Here is a 27,620-nt window from a genome sequence, read left to right as displayed (position 1 = left end):
ATATAGCTTCCTATTTATTTTATTGATAAAATAATAGTAAGTTCTGTGAAAAACTTACGACAATATATATTTGCCCACATAATAATTACTACTAGTTCATCACACAATCACACATACATACATAATTAGTCCACAATATTACTCAAAGGTCAATATTAGGAAAAAATATCCTAACAAGCCAATTCCTTTATTAACAACTATGGTAGTAATATAAAAATTTTTTGGCTTTTCTAATTCAGATTTTGAGAAAACAAAACATTCATTTATTATTAAAGATCATATAGTTGTCTCCAAAATCCTGCTATGTGGCATCCATATAAGTAGAAACAAACAAATAATAGTATAAACAACAAAATGCACATTAGGCACATGGACATCTTGAACAAAATTTTACCATTTTTTGTATACATCCATGCATCATTATATTCCTTTTGTGTTAGGAAAAACTGTGAAAGATTTTGAAATGGACAAAAAGTACTACTAGGTGTCCTGTGCAGGGGATCATTCTGGATTTGTACCGTTCAGTCTTCTAGCTATTTTACAAGTCTAAATTATAAACACCAATAGTAATGTAAATGTTTTTTGTCCAAATCTTTTGTTCCATGGAAGTGCAATGGACTGCCTTGCAGATAATGACCAAGTTTGCATCTATCTGTAAATTCATTTCAGCACTCCTAATGTCTATATAGAGAGGAAAACTGTATTAAAATTGTAATACTCAATATATTCCGATAATGAAAGAATACAAGTCACATTTGACTTCTGCAATTACAAGAGGTGCTCAAAGTGGTTACCATCAGCGTCCAGACACTTCTGATTATGGCAAACTACTGCTTGAACAACATTGACCAAGTGTCACATATACATTTTTTTGGCACCCCCGGTATTTGAATTTTCCTGTGAACCAGTTGTAACATCTTTCTGGTTCCCTCATTAATGAATGATTGATCTAACATCCTTGATATGTAGTTACTTGGCATTTGTAATAAAATTTTACCTTTAAAAAATTATTTTTTAACAATTTTAGAGATCATCCACTGAGAGGCCCAGTAGATTCATCTTATAGAACCAGATATACTGTGCTGCTAGAGGAGTGCACTTTTAAAGCAATCGCTGAAGCCCATAGGTATTTTTGTTCTTGGCAACCATAGCTGAATCCCAAATGCCAACAGAATTTTACTTAAATAACTGTCTGTTTCTCTAGGTTTAAAAAAAACTTTAAAATACCCCATTATATTGACTTGTGTTTTGTCTTTGTTTCTAGTCTGTGTACTGCCAGGAAATTATTGCTCATTGGTGGTAGCAACGCTTGAGACTTTGGTTTATAGTCTGACCATTTGGTGACCTCTGTAAACAGATTACAAATTTGTATTCTCTATTGGGTGAAAGATGACAGAGTATCCTGTTTCTAGCCCTTTTTATTTGTCTACTTCTTCATTTTGAGTTCAAAACAATTTAAGAATTTGGTGCCCTCTAGGAAGAACAGGTCTTTGTTTTTTTCTTTTGGTGGGGATGAATTTTTGTGTTTCTGTGTTTATTCTGGACCTGAGGCTGAAGTTATAGAATTGAAACCATAAACTCTCTGTGTTTGTGTGTCTGCAATTCAGAAAGGCTCTTACCTATAGTGTGTGTGTGAAATGTTTCCCAATCTCTGGAAATTAGTAATTAAACTATATTGTCTATTAAAGGAGCTTTGTTCTGATTGGCTTATAGATAAAAATATATACCTAAATAAGTTAATTATTCCTGAAATTCCCCAAAATAAGGAAATTGAATTTCTAACATTTCAAATATGCTTAAATGTTTATTTAAGGTTAAAAAAAATCTTCTCAAAACTAACTCATAAATATTTTAAAAATCCAAGTTCATATAATTAGGGTTAAATCTTTCACAAACACTACTAGCTTAATAATTTTGGTTTAAAAATTATTTTAAAAAATTTATCCATGTCAAATATAATACAATTACATGTTTTGTTTTTCTTGGGTTGTAAACATATAGAGGTTTACTGATTAAACAAGTTAACATTACTTTTGCATAATACTTAGAATTATGAAAAATATATTTATGTTTGACTATATTGAATCATCCTGACAATTTTGTTTCAACAATATTCATGTTTTTAGCATGTCAGTTTGAAGATGATTTCCATGATCTTTAGGTAATTTAAATTTGTACTGACATTAAGCTGAGTTAATTAATGGATGAACATTAGATGCCTAGATAATTTTTAAGTAAGATAAAATTGGGAAACATTGATTACTAATACTAATTAAATTTTTTCATTGTGGTGAAATGTAACATGAAATTTACCATTTTAACCACTTTTAAGTATACAATTCAATGGCATTAAGTAAACTCACAATGTAATGCAAACATCAGCACTATCCATTTCTAGAACTTTTCCATCATCCCTAAGAGAAACTCTATACCCTTTACACTATAACTCCCAATCCCTCACTTTCTCCAGCCGCTGATGACCTCTATCTTATCTTCTGTTTCTATGAATTTGATTATTCTGGGTACTGCGTATAAGTGGAACCATACAGTATTTGTCATTTTACGTCTGGCTTATTTAACTCAGAATAATGTTTTCAAGGTTCATCCATGTTGTAGCATGTATCAGAACTCAATTTCTTCTTATGGCTGCATAATAAACATTGTGGGTATATGCCACATTTTGTTTATCCATCATTGGACATTTGGGTTTCCACCTTTTGGCCATTGTGAATAATGCTGCTATGAACACTGGTGTACTAGTCCTTGCTTTCTACTCTTTTTGGTTTATACCTAGAAGTGGAATTGCTGGATCATATATTTAACTTTTAGACCAACCATAAAAGTGTTTGTCACAGTAGCTGCACCATTTTACATTTCCTTCAGCAATGTACAAGGGTTCCAGTTTCTCCACATCCTTTGCCAACACATTTGTGTGTGTGTGTGCGCGCGCGCGTGTTTGATAATAACCATCCTAATGGATGTAAAGTGGTATTTCCTTATGATTTAGAGTTGCAGTTTCTTAATAAATAGTGATGTTGAGTATCCTTTCGTGTACATATTTTTATTTGTTTACCTTATTTGGAGAAATACCTTTTCAAATCCGTTGCCCCTTTTTGAATTCAGTTCTTTGTTTCACTTTGTTACTGAATTGCAGTTCTTCATGTATTCCAGTTATTAATCCTCACCAGATACATGATTTGCAAATATTTTCTTCTATTCTGTGGATTGTCTTTTCCCTTTCTTGATAGTGTTCTTTGATATACAAAAGCTGTTAATTTTGATAAAGTCCAAATAGTCTCTTTTTTCTTTGTTGCATTTATTAATCATAATTTTAAGTGTATATACTTTTCCTTATTTTTATTTGCTAGATAGATGCTAGGGTTTTGTGTCATGTTTGTGAACATGTTCCTTTTTGCTACTTTAACAAGCAGTCAAAGGATTGTATGTAGAAAATTGTATTATGTATGTTCTGGAGCTTTTCTGTCTGCTAAAATTACATATATGTCAGATAGTTCTTAGTTACCTATCTCCCAGGTGCTCTCTGTGAAATAGAAATGATTTATTTTCATTAAAAGTTATAATTAATATGAGTAGCTGAGACTATTCTAAGAGCAATAGTGATAGAGAATATAAAAGTTTTGTCCTAAAGCAGCAGTTTCCAAACTTTTGGTCTCTGGACGCTTTACACATTTAAAATGTATTTAGAACTCCTACAGGTTTTGTACATGTGGGTTATAACTATCAATACTTAAATTATAAATCAAAACAAAAATTATAAATACTTATTAATTCATTTTAAAAAACAATGATTAACACAGCGCATGATAAGTAAATTATATCATCATGTTATTATAAAGATTTGTTTTCATCTTGTGGATCATCTGAGAAAGAACTGCAGTCTTAAAGTTTATTCAAGAATTTCTGAAAGAGGGGCGGACAGGTGGTTCAGCTGGTTAGAACGCAAGCTCTGGGCAACGGGGCTGCCGCTTCAATTCCCACCCACATGGGCCAGCGAGCTGCACCCTCCCCAACTAGAATGAAGTCAATGAGCTGCTGCTCAGCTCACAGGAGGTGAGAAGACTCAGTTGGTTGGAGCCGGGGCTCTCAACTACAAAGTTGCCGGTTCAACTCCCGCAAGAGATGGGGGGCTGCGCCCCCTGCAACTAACAACAGCAACTGGACCTGGAGCTGAGCTGCGCCCTCCACAACTAAGATTGAAAGGAGAACAGCTTGACTTGGAAAAAGTCCTGGAAGTACACACTGTTCCCCAATAAAGTCCTGTTCTCCTTCCCCACTAAAATCTTAAAAAAAAAAAAAAAAATCTGAAAGAAGATAATAAAGAATAAAAGTTGAAAAATGAAGTTTTTTTCCTTTGATTTTTAATACCTGAGACTGAAAATAAGTTATCAAATGGGGTAAATATCAACAAAATTCACTTAATTTTGATTGTTTTTTTTTTTCCTTACCTTACTAATTAGTGCCTTTAACTCTCTGTAATCTGCTTAGATAGCAGAGCTGCTATGTTTTACCAGAATAATTTTCTGTGCTCTATGTTAACTTTATTATATACTTGAGTATAAGGAGAAAAAACAAAAATGAAAAGTTCCTCACTTATGAAAGAGCTAATTTTTAACAACTGTGCTACCTCTTATGCTTTTAAAAATGTTTTATTTTCATTTTACTAAAGAGGCAACCAAAAATTATTTCTCAAGCATCCATGATCCTATCGTAAATCAAGTGCTCAAAATTGAATCCTAAATATAGAACAAATTTAAAAAAAAATTTCAGGATACCTTTCCATATAAAACTATCTTTGAGTTTTCCCATCAGGCTCCTAGAAATTATAAAAATTTGTTCTTTCAGCATAGAAAAAGAATGATGAAAGATGTATTTAGATTTGTTTGATGACTTAAAATTATAAATATCATAGGGAGCTAGCATATCAAAAGATATGCCTTCTCTAGGTCAAATTTATATACGTAATATGTTATTAATATGCATTACTGTTTCAGAAACTGTAAGCTTTGTGTAAAGTCTCTGGAAAACTGTCAATTCACCCTTGTCCATAGTGGCTTTACAGTAAGGGGAAAACCTGCTCAAAACTCTTGAAATAGTTATATTTTATCCCCAACAGAGAATTTTACTCTCTTCCATTCTGATATTATTGGTTACAGTAAATAACCACAGCTATAAAGTCTGTGTGATGCTTGCCTGAAAGTTATGCTATACTCGTAAACTGCAGTGCAGAGCTTGTGTAGTCAATGAAGAACTGTACCAGACAGATACTTCAAACAACTGGTACTTCAAAGAATAAACTCTTGGGTACAGACCTCTGAAGTGACACTGCTTCGACAACTTTTAGACTATAAAGGTGGACGGAGTATTTCTAAAACCCTTTTTAGTCCAGAAGCTGGAAGCTTCATGAAAGCAGATTGCTAAGCTAAGATCCACTGGAATGAGAACTAACTACATAGGACTGAATAAATTGAAGAATTTTTTTTCAGGCTATTTGTTTGGAATATTACTGACGTTGTTTCAAATGTTTTATTTTCTGGTATGTGAGGAAGCTCTTTTTCTTTCCTCTTAAGCTATATATAACCCGCACAATTTAGCAAATTTTGATTTCTTAAAACTAAAATGAAACATTAAAAATGATATTTGAGTCTCACTGACTCCCTCAGAATTCAGAAACTCTCACTTTCTCATATATTTTCTTGAAATACAGTGATTACCACAGATTTAATAAGAACGTCTTCCTTTTTAATAGGATGTAATTAGACAAATTGATGGTGGCACCAAGGACTTATCTGGACTGCCAAATTTGAAAATGGTGGTCACTTAATCAGACAGGACTGCCACTTTCGAACAAATATTGGCTGTACTCATGAAGGCAGTCTCTACAAAGCCCTCCCAGGAGAAATGACCTGGTACCTGGAATAGAGGGTCTCAGCCTTTTATGTGATAAGGAGGGTCACCTATACACAGTAATGAAATTTTGGTGACTTGGAGAAGAGAAAAACTCACCTAAATGACAGGTACTTGTAGGTAAAATAGGGTGAGGAGAATTTCTAGGGCCTGGTTTCCTAATCTTGGAATGGCACAAAATGGACACTTTTAAATGTCAAATGTGAGATTTCCCATGAAAACTTCCAGACAGAAGTTAATTTTATGGTCTCTGTATTTGCAAAGCGAACTCACTGAGGCTACATGGTTATTTAATATCTTGCTGCACCTATATAAATAATACGGCCCAAAACTAATGAGACCAACCATTCTTTTGTGTTGAAAAATCATCTTTAAGATTATTATGACCATGGGGGTGGGGTGGGGTGGAAGGGGTAGGTGGGAGAGTTGTCAGGAAAATGGGCAAGAAAAGTTATTAAATATTCTGACTTGTATGCCTCTCTGGAGTATCTGCACTTTTCATTGCTTTTCGGTATTTTACAACTCTGCAAGTTATAGGAAACTGATACTAAAGCAAATCATTCTTTTTTCTTTCAACTCCCAGTATCATTTATTTTTCCTAGAATCTGGATACAATTAACTTTAGTGAGACAGTGCTCAATACTACTTAAGCCTCATTTTAGGTTCTTTGAACTACTTCATTCTTTGTAAATGTAAGAATTCACATTCTAATAACTGGATAACTAACATTCGACATACCAAAAAGTTTACTCAATGTTGATGTAACTACACAAAATTTATATGTAACATGTGGACTTTAATATTACAGAATTGGCCATTGTAAACTAGTTTACACATAAACAAAGTTACTCTTTGCTTATCTGTCGTAACTTACGAAGTGCTGCACCAAAAAGACCCCTCCCATAGCTTTTTACTATGTAAAGAGATGATTCCTTACCTTAAAACAGGGGGAAAAAATTCCTCAGTTCCCACCCAGAAAAAAAAAGTTAACCCAGAATTATCAAATTCTAAAGTTTCCGCAGATGTAACACCAGACGCAGGCTATAGGCAACTCTTTTTTTAAAGTTTTTACCTAAGTAGTAAAGAAGTTACAGTATTGACCAAAACAACACACAGGTTTCTCATTAAACTTTGTTTTAATGGGTCTCAAAATTCAGTGATAGATTTTTGGTCAAGTTGTTTCCATTAAAAAGTACTGATTTTAAAAACTACTAACTTATTAAGCGCCATACACAAAAAAAACAAACAAAAATACACCCAAATGGTCCACAAAACATTTTTTCTTTCTAAAGGTCTTACAATATTGTAATCACAAACCAGCCTTTTACTATTAAACTTAAATGGCCAATTGAGACAAACAGTCTGAGACCGTTCTTCCACTACTGATTAAGACTGGGATGGCAGGTATTGGGGCTATATACTTATTTAGCTTTCTGAGCTTTCTGGGCAGACTTGGTGACCTTGCCAGCTCCTTATCTTCTTGTCCACTGCTTTGATGACACCCACAGCAACTGTCTCATGTCACGTGGAACAGCAAAACGGCCCAGAGGAGGGTAGTCAGAGAAGCTCGTAACACACATGGGCTTGCCAGGAACCACATCAATGATGGCAGCAGCATCACCAGATTTCGGAAACTTCGACCATCTGCCAACGTTTTCCCTGAACGACAATCAATCTTCTTCAGTTCAGGAAACTTATAAACAATGTGAGCTGTGTGACAGTCTAGCACAGGTGTGTATCCTGCACTGATTTGGCCTGGGTGGTTCAGGATAATCACCTGAACTGTGAAGTCAGCTGCCTCCACTGGTGGGTCATTTTTGCTGTCAGCGGCCACACTGCCACGACAAACATCTTTGACAGACACATTCTTGACATTGAAGCCCACACTGTCCCCAAGAAGAGCTTCACTCAGAGCTTCATGGTGCATTTCAACAGACTTTACTTCAGCTGTATCAGTGACTGGAGCCAAGGTGACCACCACGCCGGGTTTGAGAAGTCTCTGCTCAGCCCGCAGGGACAGTAGCAATACCTCCAATTTTGTAGACACTCTGGAGAGGCAGACGCAAAGACTTGTCAGTTGGACATGTTGGTGACAGGATGCAATCCAGAGCTTCAAGCAGCATGGTTCCACTGGCATCGCCATCTTTATGGGTGATTTCCACCTTTCAACCAAAGCATGTTAGCACTTGGTTTCAGCATGTTGTCACCATTCTATCCAGAAATTGGCACAAATGCTACCGTGTCAGGGTTGTAGCCAATTTCCTTAATGTACGTGCTGACTTCCTTAATGATTTCCTCATAACTTTTCTGGCTATAAGGTGGCTCAGTGGAATCCATTTTGTTAACACCATCAGTTAGCTGTTTCACACCCAGTGTGTAAGCCAGAAAGGCATGCTCATGGGTCTGCCCATTCTGGGAGATACCTGCTTCAAATTCACCAGCACCAGCAGCAATAATCAGGACAGCACGGGCAGCCTGAGATGTGCCTGCAACCATGTTTATGATAAAGTCTCTGTGTCCTGGGGCATCAACGATGGTCACATAATACTTGCTAGTCTTGAATTTCCACAGGGAGATATCAGTGGTGATCCCATGCTCACGTTCAGCTTTCCGTTTATCCAAGACACAGGCAGACTTGAAGAAGCCCTTTCCCATCTCAGCAGCCTCCTTCTCAAATTTTTCGATGGTCCTTTTGTGGATTCCACCACATTTGTAGATCAGATGCCCAGGAGTGGTATGTTCAATGACAACGATGTTGATACGAGTCTTTTCCTTTTCCATTCTGGCTTAGATTCAGCGATGGTTTTCATGACACCTGTGTTCTGGCGACAAACCCATTGCGAAAAAGCAAGGGAAATTATTCTTGTCTACAGAAACACCAATAAATTTGTCCTGAGAAGAAATGATTATTGCCCTGTATATATTAAGTTTCGTATCTATTTATAAATTCACGCTAGCCTTCGTGACTATTGATGTATGTGTGAGTCCTTTGAATTTTTCTTTGAACTGGTTTAACAGCTTACTGTTCTCTCATTAATTAATTAGTTAAATAAAAATCTTTCACACAGATTTATTTTATTGCTGTATTATGACTCACCCTTTAAAAATATTAACCTCTAACACATATCACACTGTGTTCTCCAGAGTATTCGGCTTCATGGATTTATCTAAATATATTTCTGACTCCACTGGTGCTTATAACTTAAATAACCTGTGAGCACCAGTGGAACTTGGTTCAGTAAACTTCAAGAGTACAAACACTCTATTATTTATAATTCTTGGGCTGTGTAATGCATTTTATCATTCAAGTATTTTAAACCAAGGTCCAAAAATCCCAATTCTCATTTTTGAGAGAAATTTATAACTAGCTAGTCATCTCCTAGAATTTTACCGTTTCTTTCTTTCTTGTGCTGAGAGGTACTGTGGCCTCAGAAACGCCAATTCATGAGCCAAACTGTCTGGACTTGAATAGCAGTTGAGCACTAGCTAGAGGTCTTTAAACTGCTTGTGCTTCCATTTTCTCATAAGTAAAATGACAATGTATGTAAAGTGTTGATACACGTAAGATCTTTAGAAGAGTGACTGAAACATAATTACTTTAATATACGCAAATCCTCATGGATAGAAAGAAATTGTGTGTGTGTGTGTGTGTGTGTGTGTATTCTTCAGTTTTCTTATCAAAATTTAATAAGTATCTCTGGATGTTTGTAATGGTGTTATTTTTTTTTCCCAGGCAAATCTACAGGCGTGGAAGGTTGCTAATTACTAGCATTTTATTTCTTAAGTTCCAAATAAATGTTCCAGGAAGATAGACTCTTCTTGACTGGCCATTTGAATTCAACATATTGTTTTCTCCATATCCTTTAGCAAAAGGAAATCAACAACTCTTTTTCTTCCCAGGGCAAGCAGCAGATTTTCTTGTATCCAGTAGAGATTGGGGAACATCATTATTGTGCTGAACTTCTCTAGAAGATTTAATTTCTGTCAGTGAGACAAGATTTCCTATTATGTATCTCTATGGGTATCTTCCCTGTTTGTCTCAAATTCCTCCTTGCCTGTCATTATGACTTGGGTTTTTGAACCTATCAGCTGCTTTGAGGCTGAAAAGGAAAAGTTGTAATTTCTTCAGATTGGATCCATTTTCCTTGAAAAGACCTTCAAACTTATTTAGTAACTACAGAGGGGCAGGATTTATTTTCCTTCTTTTTCTCCTTTGTGTCACATTCCTCTACTCTCTACCCTTTTGAATCAGGATTCACATTCAAATATGAAACTTCAGGGATTCCTATTAGATATATTTCAGTCATTATAAGAAAGACTTTTCAACTCTTTGACAAGACAGTATATATTGAGGTATATTAATTAATATGCTATTTGGGTACAGATAACAGTATACCCGTTTCTATCTCAAATTAGTTCTTTTTTTTTTTTTTTAAGTAATTTATTGGCTCATGTAACTGAGAAGTCAAGAGGTAGGTATAGTTCAACAGGGGCTTGAGTAAGTAGTTAGTACCATGTGAACAGGACCCAAAACCTCTCTTTCTCTTCCATTTCTCAGCATTGTTCTTTACTGTTGGTACCATTATTGACAGGCATTCCTTTCATGGTTCCAAGATGGTAATTCTTGAGATTGTATATTAATATCCAGTAAGAAACAGAGAGTCTGTATCCTCAGTAGCATAAATAAAACCTAAGAGATGAGCCCCACTCACTCCCATTGGCCTGAATTATGTATTCCTAGAATTAAAAGCTGGCTATGTGAAATGAACATACTGAGTATATTAAGCGAACATATCCTGGAGGTTTAGTCAACAGTCCCCAACTATTATGGCTGGAATATGCAGTACAGTGTTAGAAAGAGGAAGTGGGAAATGGCTGCTGGCGAGTCAACCAAAGGAATATCCTTTATAAGAGGCATTCCTCAAGCCTCTTATTTCCTAAAAAAGTAAGTTGATTAGTTTGGCAAACTGGTAATCAGATCTCTAGCAACTAACTATTGATGAGTCAGTACACTGATCAGGTTTCATTTTCTGATCATAAGAAGTCGATAATTGAGTTAGAAAAGTAAAGAAGTAGTAAAAAGAACTCCCTAGTTAGATTGTAAACTCTTTATGGGTTGGAACAAGCCATTTATATTTGCATCTTGAACACCAAGCCTAGTGTTTGGCATCTGGAAAGAATTCTATAACTATTAAACTCTAAATTTATAATTTCCCCCCTTATGTATTATTAGGTACAAATAAATAACCCTTGTGACATATAGGGTAATTATTATTTCCACGTTATAGATGAGAAACTGAAACTTAAATCTACCCCAAATGTTAAGTGGCAAAGTCAGGGCTTATGTCCAGTTCTTGTGATTTTAACTTGCATAATTTTACTTTATTCCACATTGTTCCACATTATTCCACGTGCCTCAGAATTCAAACCAGCTAAGGGAAATTGTGATTTTTCTCTTCAGTAGGTTAATTAGACTCTCCCTTTCAAAATTAATTTAAAAATTTTACATTTGTAAAGCTTGTAAAAACCAGCCAAACAGTTCATAGAGATATTGCAAATGACTATTCTCATGTAGAGATCTAAAACACTGACAACAAACCAGGGCATTCAGAACCAACGAAGCTCATTAATTAAGTTAATGCCAAATAAGCAGTCACAGACTAAACTTCTTTAAGAGCACTAATAACATTATAGGCCTTCCTTTTTATTATTTTCTGGTACCTATTTCTTCTTCTTCATTCTTTTCTGTGGATGCTAGGTCTGAAAAACTAGAACATTATATTTTTTGATGTATAGCTCTGGTTATCATTTGTCAAAGGAAGCAGAAAAATATAAGTCTACTTACAAAACTGAATTATCTGTCAAAAAGACCATAAACATGACTTACAAAGGATTATTAAATATCAATAAATGAGAAGTTTCTGGGTGGTGCCACATGAAGCTATCCAGTTAGAACATTTAAATACCTGTTCTCAATTAGTTCCTCCAGAGAATGAAACCGTAATGTAAGGATTCTATTGCATGTGGTAATTAATTTCTTTCTCATGAAACTAGAATGGTACTAGTTATGTACAACTCTTGGGAGTACTGAAAAAAAAAGAGTCACTGAAATTATTTTCAGTGTAATAATATGAAACTCAGGATATAACTTAAAAGTTTGGTTATGAATAAAAAATTTCCAAATATTTTAATTTGAAAATGAGGATGATTATATAGTTGTTGTGGTTGCTTTATGAGAATACAAGAGACAGTCCTGTTTCAGGTTTGGTACATTTTCGAATGTTTATAACTTATAACAAAGCTATATCTGGAGAAGTCACATACTAGTTGTCAACTGAAACTCATTAATAATTTTACTAATCAATACATAAATTTTCTACTTGGCCTTTGATTAACCCAAGTTTATTTCCAACCAAGCACTCCTTGCTGAATATAAGGGTTAGAGTCTTCATTTGATTGTATACCTCCCAAGAAACTATGGACACTAGTCCCCCTGACCCACCCATATGACCCCCAAATGCTGGGTGCTTGTTCTTCCTAAGTATTTACAGCCAAATTTTACATTATTACTTCTTTTCCTTCTCATTTTATATCCATATAAGATATTGAGATATATTTTTTTTTTGCAGTCATGGTCTAAATTATCACTGCTTAGTCCGTTATACTTATCAGTTTAATCTTTTCTAGCCTGGCACTTTTTACAAACTATCATTCAGTGACAGAAAGAAATGATATGTGTCCTTAAAAGTTTCTATCTGAAGATTATTAGTACCTCAAAATTTGTATCAAGACTCAACTCTCTAAATACCATGTTTCCCCGAAAATAAGACTGGGTCTTATACTAATTTTTGCTCCAAAAGACACATTAGGGCTTACGGTCAGGGGATGTCATCTTGAAAAATCATGCTAGGGCTTATTTTCCTTAGGTCTTATTTTAGGGGAAACACGGTAGCTGTAATGAGAACACAGTGAAGGAAAAAAAAATAAAATGTAAAATCATGAGCAAATTAAAACCGAAGGTTCATACAAATGAAATATTAGCTTGATCAATCTGTTTAGATTTTAAGACATAAAGTGATCCTCGTAAAGGTATTATTTTAATTAAACCAGGTAATTTATTTAAAAGTATGAGATGAAACTGCTAAAAAAAAAAAAATAACTTCTGAGCAATGAATTTCTTGGAAGTCCTGTGATGAAAGCTAGTTGCTGCATACTACAGAATCTTAATGATATCATAGTAGTTTAGGTATAGGAGAAACTCTATTAAATTACTTGATAGAATATACTCAGTAGCACCTACACTTTCACAAAAAAGCACTGCTGGAGATCTTTCAAAATAAAACACATAATATGTTATTCCCTACCTCCAAGGTAGGAGGTAGGCTATATGCTTGCCAAATCATTAATGCAAAGCCTCTTTGTCTTACCCGTTCATCTGCACTGCCTGTTGCATGATGGGAATAATTGATGAGACCAGGAATGGGCTGTTCACCGTGTGCCATGATAACAGCAGGACTGGTGTAGAATGGATGCTTCTAATGCACAACACATAACAACTATGAATATAGTGACAAGAAAACATGAAATAATACAAGCAAAATGACTGGAAAGGAAAAAGGGTGAAAACAAATGGAACAATGAAATGTCAAATCAGCTCAGATTTCAAATGTTATAAGCTTTTTTATAAAGATTGAAATTGATGGTACTTTTTACTCTTTTATTTAAGAGTAAAAGAGAAAGAACATATAATGATTTTAAAATGTACCTATTTCACTAACTGGTTCCATAAAAAAACAAAACAAAACAAACCTCACACACAACTTAAATACTTACTAGCCTTAAGAACTTAATGGGTCATTAAGTATATCTGGAGACAAAACCATCTGGTCTTCAATGAAAGAGCCACCTACTGGTTGTCTGAATGGACACTTCAAAAGAATCTCTATGATCCTTTTTAATCTATTAATATAAGTTGCCAAAAAACAACAACCCTCTCATGCTAAGCTCATAGCCAAAATATCTGGATGATCCATAAAACTTTAGGAATTATTTCACATAGTGATTAGATTTTCAATCTTTATGCTTTTAATCAGTGAACAATCATTATTCCCAGAAAGTGATATGTTAATTTCTGAAGATTTTAAAGCATACTGGGTGGATTATACTAAATATGGACAATAATGTAAATCATATTCTGTGACTTTAAGATGACAAAATTTACTCAACTACCTCATGGTTGGTACTTAATTTACTCCCAGAATTTCCTCAAAAGTATTTTTAATACTTTGGTACTGTCCTAATATTATTTTATTAAATTAAAAATGCAAATACATTATATCCATTTCCTCTTTATATCACTAGGGTAATTCGTGTCAAGTTATATTTAAATAAGTGCTTAGTTAATTGCTGAAAAGCTTTGTATTGAAAAATGTTTATTAAACTTTTCAACTAATTTCTTGAATCATCTAAGGTCTCTTATCTTCAGTTTTCTGTTCTTTTGTGGTGCATTGTATTTGATGTTTTGAATATATGAACACTGTATATATTTAGTATGAGAACAAAAGTGACATCTCCAAAGACTCCTTAAATGTCACAGTATTTATCACTGCAGCTATTACTTCGGTAGGTAACAGCAGTATCTGTAATGCCTCAGAACTAAGAACAAACTTCAAAGGTTTCAAGGACTCAACATTATGTAGGAACAGCTACGGAGTGTCATGAGTATCCCAGTTCTTTTTTAAGGAAGCCTTGAAGAGGTATTAAACTTACAGAATGATAGGATGGAAGGAGGGATGAAATCAGTACATTTACCTATGGGTCCTTTAGATCTTTGGGTCTCTCTCAGCAGGCTTACCTTGGCAGCAATGGCTGCTGCAGTTATATGTGATGAAGAACTGTCTTCTGTTGAAGCAACACCACTGTCTTTCTTCTCTTCTTCCTCTTCCTCACATTGAACTCCTTTGTCTTCTGTCTGTTTATGTGGGCTAGTTGTGGGAGGAGGGGAAAGAGGAGGTGGTGGGGAAGGTAAATCTTCAAGTTCATCATGTACTTCCTTTACTTTTACAATGGCATCACGTAAAAGGTCAATGGCATGAGGTAGAGCTGGCAGTATGAACTGAAAGCATTCCTGTATTCAAGAATAAGAAAAAAATGAAGATGAAGCACTTTTATAGGCATATAAAATGGAAGCAATCAAGTTCATTTGTGATTTTGGATCTGTCCATCAGTTTTAAGAATGAATCATATTTAAAGCATTATCTTTGTAATATGAAATATGAAGTAAGCATGGCATATATTCCAGTATTCTCCATAAGCTGAAGAACTACAGTGCTATATAAGCACAAAGTACATTTAAAAAAAAATTTCTATACAACTTTGGGGTTTAAAGATATATTATGGGAAAAGGAGGAAACAGTTCACCTTTCTAGTTAAAGCAGAGCACTAGAACTAACAAACCAACTGAGAACTGAACTATTTTATTTAGAGAGCTAAAGATCTGACTACCATCATAAAGTGTAGCTCCGCAAAGTGGTACAATATGTAAAAATATATGTTTGTACAGAACACTGCATTAAAGCCAATAATTTCCTGCTCAAGTGCCCACTATTACCATTAATGGGTCACCAAAAGAGAGTAAGTGAGAACTTTAACATCAGAATATAAGGCCAGACATATTTGGGGAAAGTGTTTGGGCAGGTGTCTTTCTCTTTTGCATTTAAAGTAACTTACCTTAAAATGTAAGATATATAGAAATACCTTAAAATTTATGGAGGGTTACTGGAATACCTGAAAGGGTGCCTAATCTTTTGATGTCTCTTTGTATGGCTCACTCACTTTACTGATAAAGACTGTATAGCAAAGAATTTAACCTTGACCAAAGTGAGGTCTGGCCCTACTCTCAGCTTTTGGGAGGTGATGTCTAGTTCCTTGGAATGTCATGCCTGATAGAGTGTCTTTGTTTCTTCAGGACCTTTGGCCACTCACCTTTGGCCACTCAGTCTAACAATGCAGTTTATTATGAGGTCTTTGTCTCTGGAAGAAACTAGAGACTAAAGGTATCAGTCTCCTCTCTAGAAAGGGATACAATAAAGGTCAACCATGTAGACAGTATGTGACTGAGTCCCAATAAAAACTCTGGACACCAAAGGCAAAGGTGAAGTCACCTAGCTAGCAATACTCTGTGTGTATTGTCTCATATCATGGCCGAGAGGAGGGAATGCTGTCATGACTCCATGGGGGAGGATGACCAGAAGGTCCTCATTCAGTACCTCTCTTAGACTCTGCCCTATCTGCTTCTTCCCTTGGCTGATTTCAATCTGTATTCTTTCCCTGTAATATACCATATCCATGAGTATAGCAGCCTTCAGTGAGTTTTGTGAGTCCTTCTAGTGAATCATTAAAACTGAGGGTGGTTTTAGAAATCCTCTGAATTTCAATTTGTGTCAGAAGTGAGGGCAGTCTTGCAGAGTGCTCCAACTTTGTAAATGGCTAACTTTTTGCAGTTGGCCCAAACTCCTTATAGTTGGTGTTAGAAGAGGGATTTGCTACAAAGACCCTGATGCATGACACATATGACTTGGGAGGAGGAAGGAAGAGAGGGTGAGGAATAATGAATCTTTAGAGCCTGAATAAACACAGGGTCACCCACAATATTGAAATGCAACTGTGCTATGATTAGTTATTGAAGATAAAAGTTAGCAATGGAATTTCGAAATGAAAGATTCAACTCCTAAGGAGTTATATGTCATTGGATGCATAAAGAAATGCAAAACAATAAGAAGCAAGGTAAATATACAATGCTTTGGTTATTGTTTTCTGTGCTAGCTAAAAGGAATGTAAGGGAGACTGCTGGGGTGGAATCTGAGATTGAGCCAAGCTTGGATTCTGGCTGGTTGGATGTATAGCTGCTGGCCTCAGAGATGCTTCCAAAGGAAGTAAGTTATGCTGAAGCAATAAACAGTGGATAAAGTTATAGACTGATTTATAAGAAAATGAGGAACGAGAAATGAGAGGTTCAAGGGACTTGTCCTAGCAGGGTGGAAATATTTAAATGATTATTAAGAAATGGATGAATAAAGTAAGCATTGACGGGGACAAAACAAAGGACTTTATGTAGCACTGTTGTGGGTTCAGTAGACAGGAGTAGTGTCTTTGTTTGCCTGGTGGCTTTGACTATTGGACAGTCTAACAATGTGGTTTGTTATGAGGGCTTCGGGTTCTAAACAAATCCCTATTGAAGGGTCCTAAACAAAAAACAAATCTCTATTTACCCGAGTCTGAAAAATTAAAAAAGCTAGATGGCAAAGACGAATATAAGAAACCTCACCTTGAATCACCTTAAGTGATGGTCCCATAATCTAATCAAGATAAGGCCTGACAAAGGGGTCTGGATCCCTTGGCCCAACTCAGGCCTGGAAATCTAAGGCCATACGCACATAAATGGGTAAAATGGTCGGCGGATAGAGAATAGATTTTAGGGGGGACTTCTTGACATGGAAGTGCCATGTACTGTGATTCTAAAACCCGTTGAAGTTCTAATGGGGGGTACTATTAGATTAGGAGGATATAGGAATACAATAGTTAATGGGATTAAAGTGAAAAGTTTGGATGAAAATTAGAATATTTGTACAGTGAACTTTATGTGAAGTGGTGAGTCTCCTTTACCTGATTTGTATTATGGGGATGGATATTGTGTTTGACTGGAGAGTTCTTCTCCTGCCCAGTATTATAAACAGAAGACATGTAAGTCCACTATTCCACCAATATAGGTTGGATATTCTAAGTGGGAATCAATAAGTTCGCATGAGCCCACACAGGTCATTAATTTGCTGTATGATAGCCCTGTGTGGAGTACAGATTGGGACTTACAGCAGAAAACCTCTGAGTGCCACCCAGAAACAACTGCTGGGATTTCTGACCAGAAAATTTCTATTTGAGAGACAATTTCTAGCTTGCTATTGGATTTGGAGACTGCCCTTATGACCAAAGGACATAAAACAATCTTGAAACCTGAAATATCCATAATGTCTTAGGTAATGCCAGAGAAATGCCCTAATGGGGAAGGCAATGCCAGGACGTTCCATAATAAAATGGAAATGGTGGATACAGCATCATGCTACCAGGAGAATGCAAGGAGGTACTCACGAGCAGGTAGCCTCTTTTCACCTAGGGCCGACTTCGGAACCACCTGAGGAGCTGCTGGATCCTATGGCCACTTGGGCCACTTGGGCGGTGCCCTATAAACAGCTTTCTATTGATCAACAAAGAGCTGCTTGGTTTATGGATGGCAATTCCAAGGTGAAGGGACAGCATCCTGTTTGGAAGGCCGCCACTCTGATTGAAGAAGGTAAAAACAAATCAGCTCGATAGGCTGAACTACATGATGTTTGGCCCTATGTTTGGGTTTTTACCAACTCATGGGACTTGTCCAATGGCCTGGCCAGATGGTCAGGCAGAAGGATGATAGAACTGGTCTACTAACGGGATCCCTGTATGGGGCATGGCCCTGGGAATGCAACAGGGTATAGTAAAGTAGAACATGTTAATGCTCATCAGAAGAACCCCCTTCCAGAATTGGAAATTGATTGGAACTGGTGAGCAGATATTGTTGTTCTTGTCTGATGTGGCTAACTGGGCCCATGATATGAGTGGACATTAGGGGGCTGCAGAGATGGCCTGAATGTAGATATATTTCTCTTGCACCGAGGAATAAAATACCGAGGAATAAGAACTGTTCTGTCTGCTAACAAGAGAGACAGACAGCAGAGGGCTATGCAGCAGATTCCACAGGAGGAAGGTCCTGCACATAGCTGGCAAGTTAGACTGATGCCAGTTGCCCCTGGAGGCTACGAATGGGTCCTAACAGGAATAGACACTTACTCTGGCCTGGGCTTTGCTAACCCAGTGGTAGATCCAACTGCTCAGTATACTATAAAAGGACCAGAACAGAAGATATTGTATCAACGACCATGGAGTCACTTTTTTTTTAGACCAAGAACACATTTTCATCTACAGAGCAATGATTTGGTAGAAAATTGGAATGGGGAAATGAAACATTTGTTGTCTCAAAGCGGGGGGGGGGGGGGGGAGGAGATAAAAACATGAGGGGCTGGCTGGCGTACACACTTTCATTGGTGTGCGATCACACTAAACATGAGGGAGGCCAAGGGATGGTCCACACTAGATAGATTCCTCTACAGTTCTGGAGAAAAGAGGGCTGGGGGAGGATGCTGTTATGACTATACTTTATCCTTTAGGACTCTATTTTTTCTTTTTTCCCCACATCATCTCAACTTTTTTCCCCCCTACTGGATGTAGTCGTCCTAGCACCAGGGCAGAAACTGTGGGTGCCCACTAGTTCTATACATTTGTAATCCTACCCTACATGAATGGAAATGAACTGAGCGGGAAGCACTTGCTAAACTAGTATTACTGATGGCAATCTGGATGGCATAGTGGCCAAATCAACTGTGTCATTCAAAGATGTTCAAAGGAAAAGTGTGGGTACAAAAGGAGAGGAGAAAAGGTAAAGGAATGAATAAATGGGTTATGCAGTGAGAAAAATCAAGTATTACATTGGTGTATCAAAAGGGGTTTAGAACAAGAGATGATATTGTTTCTTAGCTTAGGTGTAACCGATGCCAGAAGGGTAAAGCCATATGGTGCTGAGAATACTCCTGCTTTTGGAACCTGACAAGCCTTAAACCTGAGTAGCATCACTCTGTGAGACACTTTTGTCCTATGATATGATGACAGACTAGGTTAACTGTTAATGTGTGTGTAGGAATCCAATAATGTGTCAGTATCTTCTGACTTATTTTCAGGTTATATCTACCACTGTACTGTGATATAATATTGGCATTTTAGTAAGATTATAATACTGATATTGATGGTCATATGTATTGGGAAACTGAGTTAAAAGCCTCCTCAAAATGTAATACCAATGGAAAATGACTGGCCTGAGCAAGAGAACCAATTTCTATGGTAAATAGTTCTATGAGGATGTATCACAGAGTACAAATAGCAGTAGATCAAAGTGGAAAATTAGAAAATGTATATAATGGCTATAGAGGATGGATCAGCTCTTTCTCTAAATCTTTCCCAATCCCATACTGGCTTCTCTAAAGCTTAGTCATATTCACACTTGTAGTGTTGTTGTGTCTGTAAATATGAATGCTACAGTAAATACAAAGAGGGTGACAAAAAAAAGTATACACATTTTAAGAAAGGAAAAAACTGTATTAAGTGTAATACTCAATATATACCAATAACCAAAGATGAATACATGTCACGTTTGACTTCTGTTAATTACAAGAGGTGCTCAAAGTGGTTACCATCAGCATAATTTTAATAGTTTTTTCCTTAAAATGTGTATACATTTTTTTTGGCACCCTCTGTAGATGTACAGTCAAAGGCCAGGGGTTAGCTGTGTAATAAAAAATTAACTTTATTCAAAAGAGAGACTGGCCTTTGACCTCAGTTACTGGGAAGTGATAGGCATATCTTTGTACTAGGGACTTTGGCTACCAGACATTCTAATAGTGTGATTTATTATGGGTGCTTTGGGCAATGTGGTATCTGTTTTGCCTCTGGAAAGTGTTGGATACTAAAGGTATCAGTCCAACTTCTGGGAAGGGCTCAAAAGTCAGCCATCTGAGCAGTATGTGATGAGCCCCATTAAAAACTTGGGACATCAAAGGGCTTGGAGCTTCCATGATTGGCAATACTCCCTATGTTGTTACACATTGATGCCAGGAGATCAATGCATTCATGACTCCACAAAAAGAGGATAATAATGGAAGCTACCCATTCAGTAACTCTCCTTAACTCTGTCTAATGCAACTTCTTCACTTGGTCTGTATCCTTTCCCTGTAATAAGCCATAACCAGGGGTATACCTTCTTTCAGTGAGTTCTGTGAGTCTTTCTGGTGAATAATTGAAACTGAGAGTGGCTTTGGAAATGCACTGTATTGCAACTGGTGTCAGAAGTGAGGGCAGTCTTGTGGAGTGCTCCAATTTTTTGGTTGGCTAACTCAGCCAGTCAAAACTTTGTACACTAAACCATACAAATCTCAAGGTTTCTTACCTGAGATCCTTTCTTGCTACCTGGCAGGTTAATTATGAGAGTTTTCCCTCTGATTCCACATACAGGTCTGAAAGGAAAGAGAAACTGGATGAATACTAAATTGCAATGAAAGGTGGTTTAAATACATTCAACAACAAATATCACTGTACTTTACTTGTGAACAACTGTTTTATAAATAAAATTGTTGTGGCTAGAGATTCACCAGTTGCTATACAAATCAAGTAACCTGACTGGGGTTTTTACAATAATGGTTAGTGTGGTGGATGGGAAAAATGTGTTGAACATGGAATCAGAATAAATTAGCCACTTTAAATAAACAATGTCCTGATTATCTTCTTTCTCTAATTTCAGGTCCTTTATATCTCATATAGTTGTAAGATTTCATTGAGAGAGTGTATTAAAAAATGCCTAGCATAGTAACACTTATGTTCAAAAGTGTAACACATAAGGTACTCAGAGTTCAGTGAGACATGAGCTCTTTTCAAAAAATCAGCCAATTTTAAAGTAAAATAAGGTGTCTCACAAATGAATGGCAGTGGGGAGAATTTGGAGAGCTCAGTTAACAGATCCACTGATAAACAAGTCAATTTAAAGTAAAAGGTCTTTCAGAAAGCATTGTAAATTTCCAGGCCACTTTTAAACTAAGTGGCTAGATAAGAAACATAAACAGTAGAAAAGCACTGGAAGGCTGAGATAAGAATTGAAGGCCTGGATTTCAAGAGAGTTGGAATCTTGCTCTGCCAGTAAGTGGCTGTGTTACTTTTACCTGGCAACATCTCATTTTCATCATTTGAAAACAAGGCAATTGATTAAATTCGTTTATTTCTAAAATTGCGCAGCTCGATTGAAAGACATGTAAAAACGTTTTTGCAGAACTTCTTTCTATGATTGAGTTTATTTTGTACTCTCACTCTCTGAAATAATCTAAAATTTTCTATTTTTTTTCTTTTCCTATTTATAAAGAGAAGAGTTAATACCTGTTTCCCCGAAAATAAGACCTAACCAGAAAATAAGACTTAACTGGAAAATATGCCCTAGCACGCTTTTTCAGGATGACATCCTCTAAACATAAGCCCTAATGGGTCTTTTGGAACAAAAATTAATATAAGACCCGGTCTTATTTTCGGGGAAACACGGTAGGTATTTATTTAAAACTTTCCATTTTCTTTTCTTTTCAATTGCAATATAGTTGACAAACAATGTATTAGTTTTAGGTGTATAACCTAATGATTTATGTATGTAATATGATATGATTACCACAATAAGTTTAGTTAACATCCATCACTACATAGTTACAATTTTTTTTCTTGTGTTGAGAACTCTTACAACCTACTCTCTTAGAAACTTTCAAATATGCAACATGGTATTAACTATAGTCACCATGCTGTTATTTACACCCCTAGGATTTATTCATCTTATAAAAATGGAAGTTTGTACCTTTTAATCACCTTCACCCATTTTACCCACTCCTCAATCCCCGCCTCTGGCTACCACCAGTCTGTGCTCTGTGTTTATGAGTCTGGATATTTTTTAGAGATTATGCAGCATTTGTCTTTCTCTGTCTGACATATTTAACTTAGCATAATGCACTCAAGGTCAATCCATATTGTTGCAAGTGGCAGGATTTCCATCTTTTTTTTTTTTACGGCTTAATATTTCATTGGAGATATACACATATATATATTTCCCCCCCCTTTATTCATTCATCCATCAATAGACACTTAGGTTATTTCCATGTCTTGGCTATTGTAAATAAATAATGCTCCAATGAACACGAGGGTACAGATATCTTTTCCAAACAGTGATTTCACTTCCTTTGGATAAATACCCAGAAGTGGAATTGCTGGATCATATCGTACTTCTATTTTTAATTTTTTGAGGGACCTCCAGTTTTCCATAGTGGCTAAACTAAGTTACATTCCCACCAACCGCGTACAAAGATTTCTTTTTCTCCATATTGTCCTGTTATTTTTGTGTTTTGATAATACCCATTCTAACAGGTGTGAGTTGATAGCTCATTGTGGTTTTGATTTGTATGTCCCTGATGATGAGTGATATTGACCATCTCTTCACGTACCTACTGGCCATTTGGATGTTTTCTTTAGAAAAATGTTTATTCAGATCTTCTGCCATTTTAAAATCAGATTGTTTTCTTTATTGAGTTATATGACTTCTTAAATATATTTTGGATATTAACCCCTTATCAAATATATTATTTGGGAATATTTTCTCCCATTGAGTAGGTTCCCTTTTCATTTTGTTGATGGTTTCCTTTGCTGTACAGAAGTGTTTCAGTGTACAGAACTTTCACTTCCTTCATTACATTTATTCCTAGGCTTTCTATCCTTTTTGATGCAATTGTAAATGGGTTTGTTTTCTTAATTTCTCTTTCTGATATTTCATTATTAGTGCATATAAATGCAAGTAACTTTTATATATTGATTTTTGTATACTGCAACTTTATTGACTAAATTTGTTTATTAGTTCTAACATTTTTTTGGTAGTCTTTATGGTTTACTATATGCATATATACCATGTTGTCTGCAAATATAAACAGTTTTATTTCTTCCTTTCTGATTTGGGTGACTTTTTTCTTTTCCTTGCCCAATTGCTCTGGCTAGGACTTCCAGTACTATGTTGACTAAAAGTGGCAGAGGAATAGTTATCCTTGTTTTGTTCCTGATCTTAAAGGAAAAACTTTCAGTTTTTCACCACTAAATATGATATTAGCTGTGGGCTTGTCATATATGACCTTTCTTATATTGAGATACATTCTGTCTATACTCACTTTGTTGATAGTTTCCATCATGAATGGATGTTGAACTATGTCAAATATGTTTTCTCTATCACTGAGATGATGTGATATTTGTTCTGTGTTTTGTTAATGTAGTCTATCACATTGATTGATTAGTGGATGTTGGATCATCCATGGACTAAATCCCACTTCATCATGGTGTATGATCCATTTAATGTATCCTAATCAGTATGATAATATTTGTTGAGGATTTTTGCATCTATGTTCATCAGGCCTATTAACCTGTCCTTCTGTTTTCTTGTAGTGCCCTTATTTAGTTTTGCTAGCAGGATAATGCTGACCTTGTAAATGATTTTGGAAATATTCCATCCTCTTTTATTTTTGGAGGAATTGGTATTAATTTTGAGAAGGACTGGTATAATTCTTCTTTAAATGTTTGGTGGAATTTACCAGTGAAGCTATCTGGTCCTGCACTTTGTTTTTTGGGAGGTTTTAGGTTAGTGATTCAATCTCCTTACTGGTAATTGGTCTGTTGGCATTTCCTATTTTTAAATTCTAAGTTTTAACTATATATGTATCTTTATCAGTGAAATGTACACTTTCATACAGTTTTCCTGTTACTGATTAGTATTCTTTTCTTTCAGCTTAATGAATTCCTCTAACATTGCTTATAAGGCCAGTCCAGTTGTGCTGAAATCCTTCAGCTATTTTTGTCTTGAATATTTTTTCTCTCCTTCAATTCTGGATTCACTGTGTTAATATTTTATTTTTGAAGTTCTTTCATCCATGTTCACCATGATATTAGTGTATACTTTTCTATTATTCTACTATCCTTTTCTAGTTTTGGTAAAAAGATTTCCCTAGTCTTACAACATGAATTAGGAAATGTTTATATTTCTGCTGTTCTCAGGAACAATTTATGTCAGATAGGAATTATTTATTCCTTGAAAGTTGTATAGAATATGCCTCTAAAATGAACTGAACTTACTATTCTTTAAAAATACAATTCATTTTTTAGAACATTTTTAAATTTATAGAAAAATTGAGAGGCTAGTATAGAAAGTTGCCTGTACATATACCTGTACTCAGTACATATACCTGTACCCAGTTTCCCCTATATTTAACATCTTACATTAGTAGGATACATTCTTTAAAATTAATTAAACAATATTGATTTGATTATTAATTAAAGTTCATACTTTATTTATATATTCCCTAGTGTCCTTTTTCTGTTCCAGGATCCCATTCACATTACCATATTACATTTCGTTGGCATATCTCTTTATGCTCCTCTTAGCTGTGACAGTTTCTCAGACTTGCCTTGGTTTTTGATGTAGTTTTGTGGAGTACTGCTCGAGTATTTTGTATTGTTCTCCATTAATAGAGTTTGTCCTATATTTTTCTCATAAGACTAAAGCTATGAGATTTGGGGAGGAAAACTTACTATCAAGCCACTGTAATTAAGACAGTATGGCACTGGTGAAACAGTAGAAAAATATTTATTGAGTGTGCTTTTGGTGTCAAGTATACAAACTTGTCACCTAATCCAAAGTCTGAAGATTTTCTATTTTTTTCTTAAATGTTTAGTTTTATATATCTTTTAAGTTCATGATACATTTTGAGTTAATTTTTATGTAAGATGTGAAGTTTGGGTTGAGGTTTGTTGTTACTCTTATTTTGTCTATGAATGTCCAATTTCTCCACCATTTGTTGAAAAGGCTATTTTTCCTGTTGAATGGTTTTTGCACCTTTGTGAAAAAAACATTTGGGCATGTTTGTGCAAGTCTATTTCTGGCTTCTTTATTCTGTTCTATGTGCCTTTCTCTCCAACAGTACCTCACAATCTTGATTACTGTAGCTATACAATAAGCCTTGAATTGGGTAAACTTATTTCTGCCACTTTGTTACTTTTTCAGAATTTTTTTATTTGTTCTAGTTCCTTTTACTTTCTATATAAATTTTAGAATAAGTTTGTTTATATCTACACAAATCTTGCTAGTGTTTTTATAAGAATAGCATTAAACCTGTAGATTAATTTGGGGAGAACTGACGTCTTTTATTGGCATTGTCTTTGATTGCTTTCAACAGTATATTTTAGTTTCAGCATACAAATTCTATACATGCTAGATTTACACATAAGTAATTCATTTTGCATCATTATAAAGGTATTTTTTAAGACTTTATTCTTTAGAGCAGTTTTAGATTCCTAGCAAAAGTGGGAAGTTAGAGATTTCCCATATACCCCTTGTCCCTACATATGCATCACGTCCCCTATTATTAGCATCCCCCTCCAGAATGGCACATTTGTTAAAATTGATGAACCTGCACTGACACATCATAATCACCCAAAGTCCATAGTTTACATTATGGTTCAGTCTGGTGGTATACATTCTATGTGTTTGGGTAAGTGTATAATGATATGTATTTATCTTTACGATATCAGACAGAGGATTTTCACTATCCTGAAAATCATTTGCGCTTTGCTTATTCATCCCTCCCTCCCTGTCAACCCCTGCCAACCATTGATCTTTTTACTATGTCGATAGTTTTGCTTTCTCCAGGATGTCATATAGTTGGAATCAACAGTATGTAACTTTCCAGATTGGCTTCTTTCTCTCAGTAATATGCACTTAATGTTCCTCCATGTCTATATTCCATTGTCTGGATGTACCTTTGTTTATTTGTCTATTTACCTCCTGAAGGACATCTTGGTTATCTCCAAGTTTTGGCAATTATGAATAAAGCTACTATAAACATCCCTGTGCAGGTTTTTGAATAGACATAAATTTTCAGCTGTTTTTGGGGAAATACCAAGGAGCACAGTTGCTGGATTATATGGTCAGAGTATGTTTAGTTTTCTAAGAAACTGCCAAACTATCTTCCAAAGTCACTGTACCATTTTGCATTCCCACCAACAAAGCATGAGAGTTCCTGTTGCTCTATGGTGTGTAGATCAGCATTTAGTGTTGTCATTCTTAGACGTTTTGGACATTATAATAGGAGTGTGATGGTGTCTAATTATTGTTTTAATTTGCATTTCCCTGAAGACATATGATGTTGAGCATCTTCTCATATACTTATTTATTACTTTTTATATAGAACACCAAGGGCACAATCCATGAATAAAATCATTGATAAGCTGGATTTCATTAAAATTAAAAACTTCTGTTCTGAAAAAGACAATGTCCAGAAAATGAGAAGAGAAGACACACACTGGGAGAAAATATTTGCAAAGGACACATCTGATAAAGGATTATTATTCCAAATACACAAAGAATTCTTAAAACTCAACAGTAAGAAAACAAACAATCTGATTTTAAAGTGGGCTAAAGACCTCAATAGACATTCATCAAAGATATACAGATGGCAAATACGTATATAATATCAATATAAGAAATCGCACATTTTTTACAACTACGAGGTCTGAAAATTATGTTCACAAACTCATCCTAGAAAATGTGCTACATGCCTCATTGCTGAATATCACTATGGTCACCTTCGAAATACTCCCCTTGGGAAGCTATGCACTGATGCCAGCGCCTAGTCCACCCTTCAAAGCAATTTTGGAACTCTTTTTCTGGAATGGACATTAGAGCTGTTATCTTATTACCCTTGATGTCCTGAATGTCATCAGAATGTTTTCCTTTCAATATTTCCTTTATCTTCATGTAAAGAGAAAAGTCATTAGGGTCCAGACCAAGAGAGTAGGGAGGGTGTTCCAATACAGTCATTTGTTTACTGGCTAAAAACTCTCTCATAGACAGTGCCGTGTGAGCTGGTGCATTGTTGTGATGCAAGAGCCATGAATTGTAGGTGAAAAGTTCAGGTCGTTTAACTTTTTCACACAGCCTTTTC

At 35.6% G+C, this 27,620-nt stretch overlaps 1 protein-coding gene across 33 annotated transcripts in view; it reads right to left on the bottom strand.

Moving 5' to 3' along the window:
• Positions 1-27,620, bottom strand: part of GPHN (gephyrin) — a 431,232-nt gene that overhangs the window by 178,441 nt on the left and 225,171 nt on the right. For 21 of the 33 annotated variants that reach the window (XM_074327330.2, XM_074327331.2, XM_074327333.2 and 18 more), the window contains 3 exons: positions 21,011-21,077; positions 14,780-15,052; positions 13,353-13,460 (listed from right to left, as the gene is read on the bottom strand). In XM_074327330.2, the coding sequence (XP_074183431.1) occupies positions 13,353-13,460; positions 14,780-15,052; positions 21,011-21,077 (448 nt within the window). The remainder of the gene's footprint in view (positions 1-13,352; positions 13,461-14,779; positions 15,053-21,010; positions 21,078-27,620) is intronic. The other 12 variants (XM_074327335.2, XM_074327343.2, XM_019733620.3 and 9 more) reach the window with 1 other exon arrangement.

Source organism: Rhinolophus sinicus, chromosome 3 (assembly GCF_057876585.1).
Source record: "Rhinolophus sinicus isolate RSI-liver-muscle chromosome 3, RSI-T2T, whole genome shotgun sequence".
Taxonomy (NCBI): domain Eukaryota; kingdom Metazoa; phylum Chordata; class Mammalia; order Chiroptera; family Rhinolophidae; genus Rhinolophus; species Rhinolophus sinicus.
This window is presented reverse-complemented; position numbering and strand designations above follow the sequence as displayed.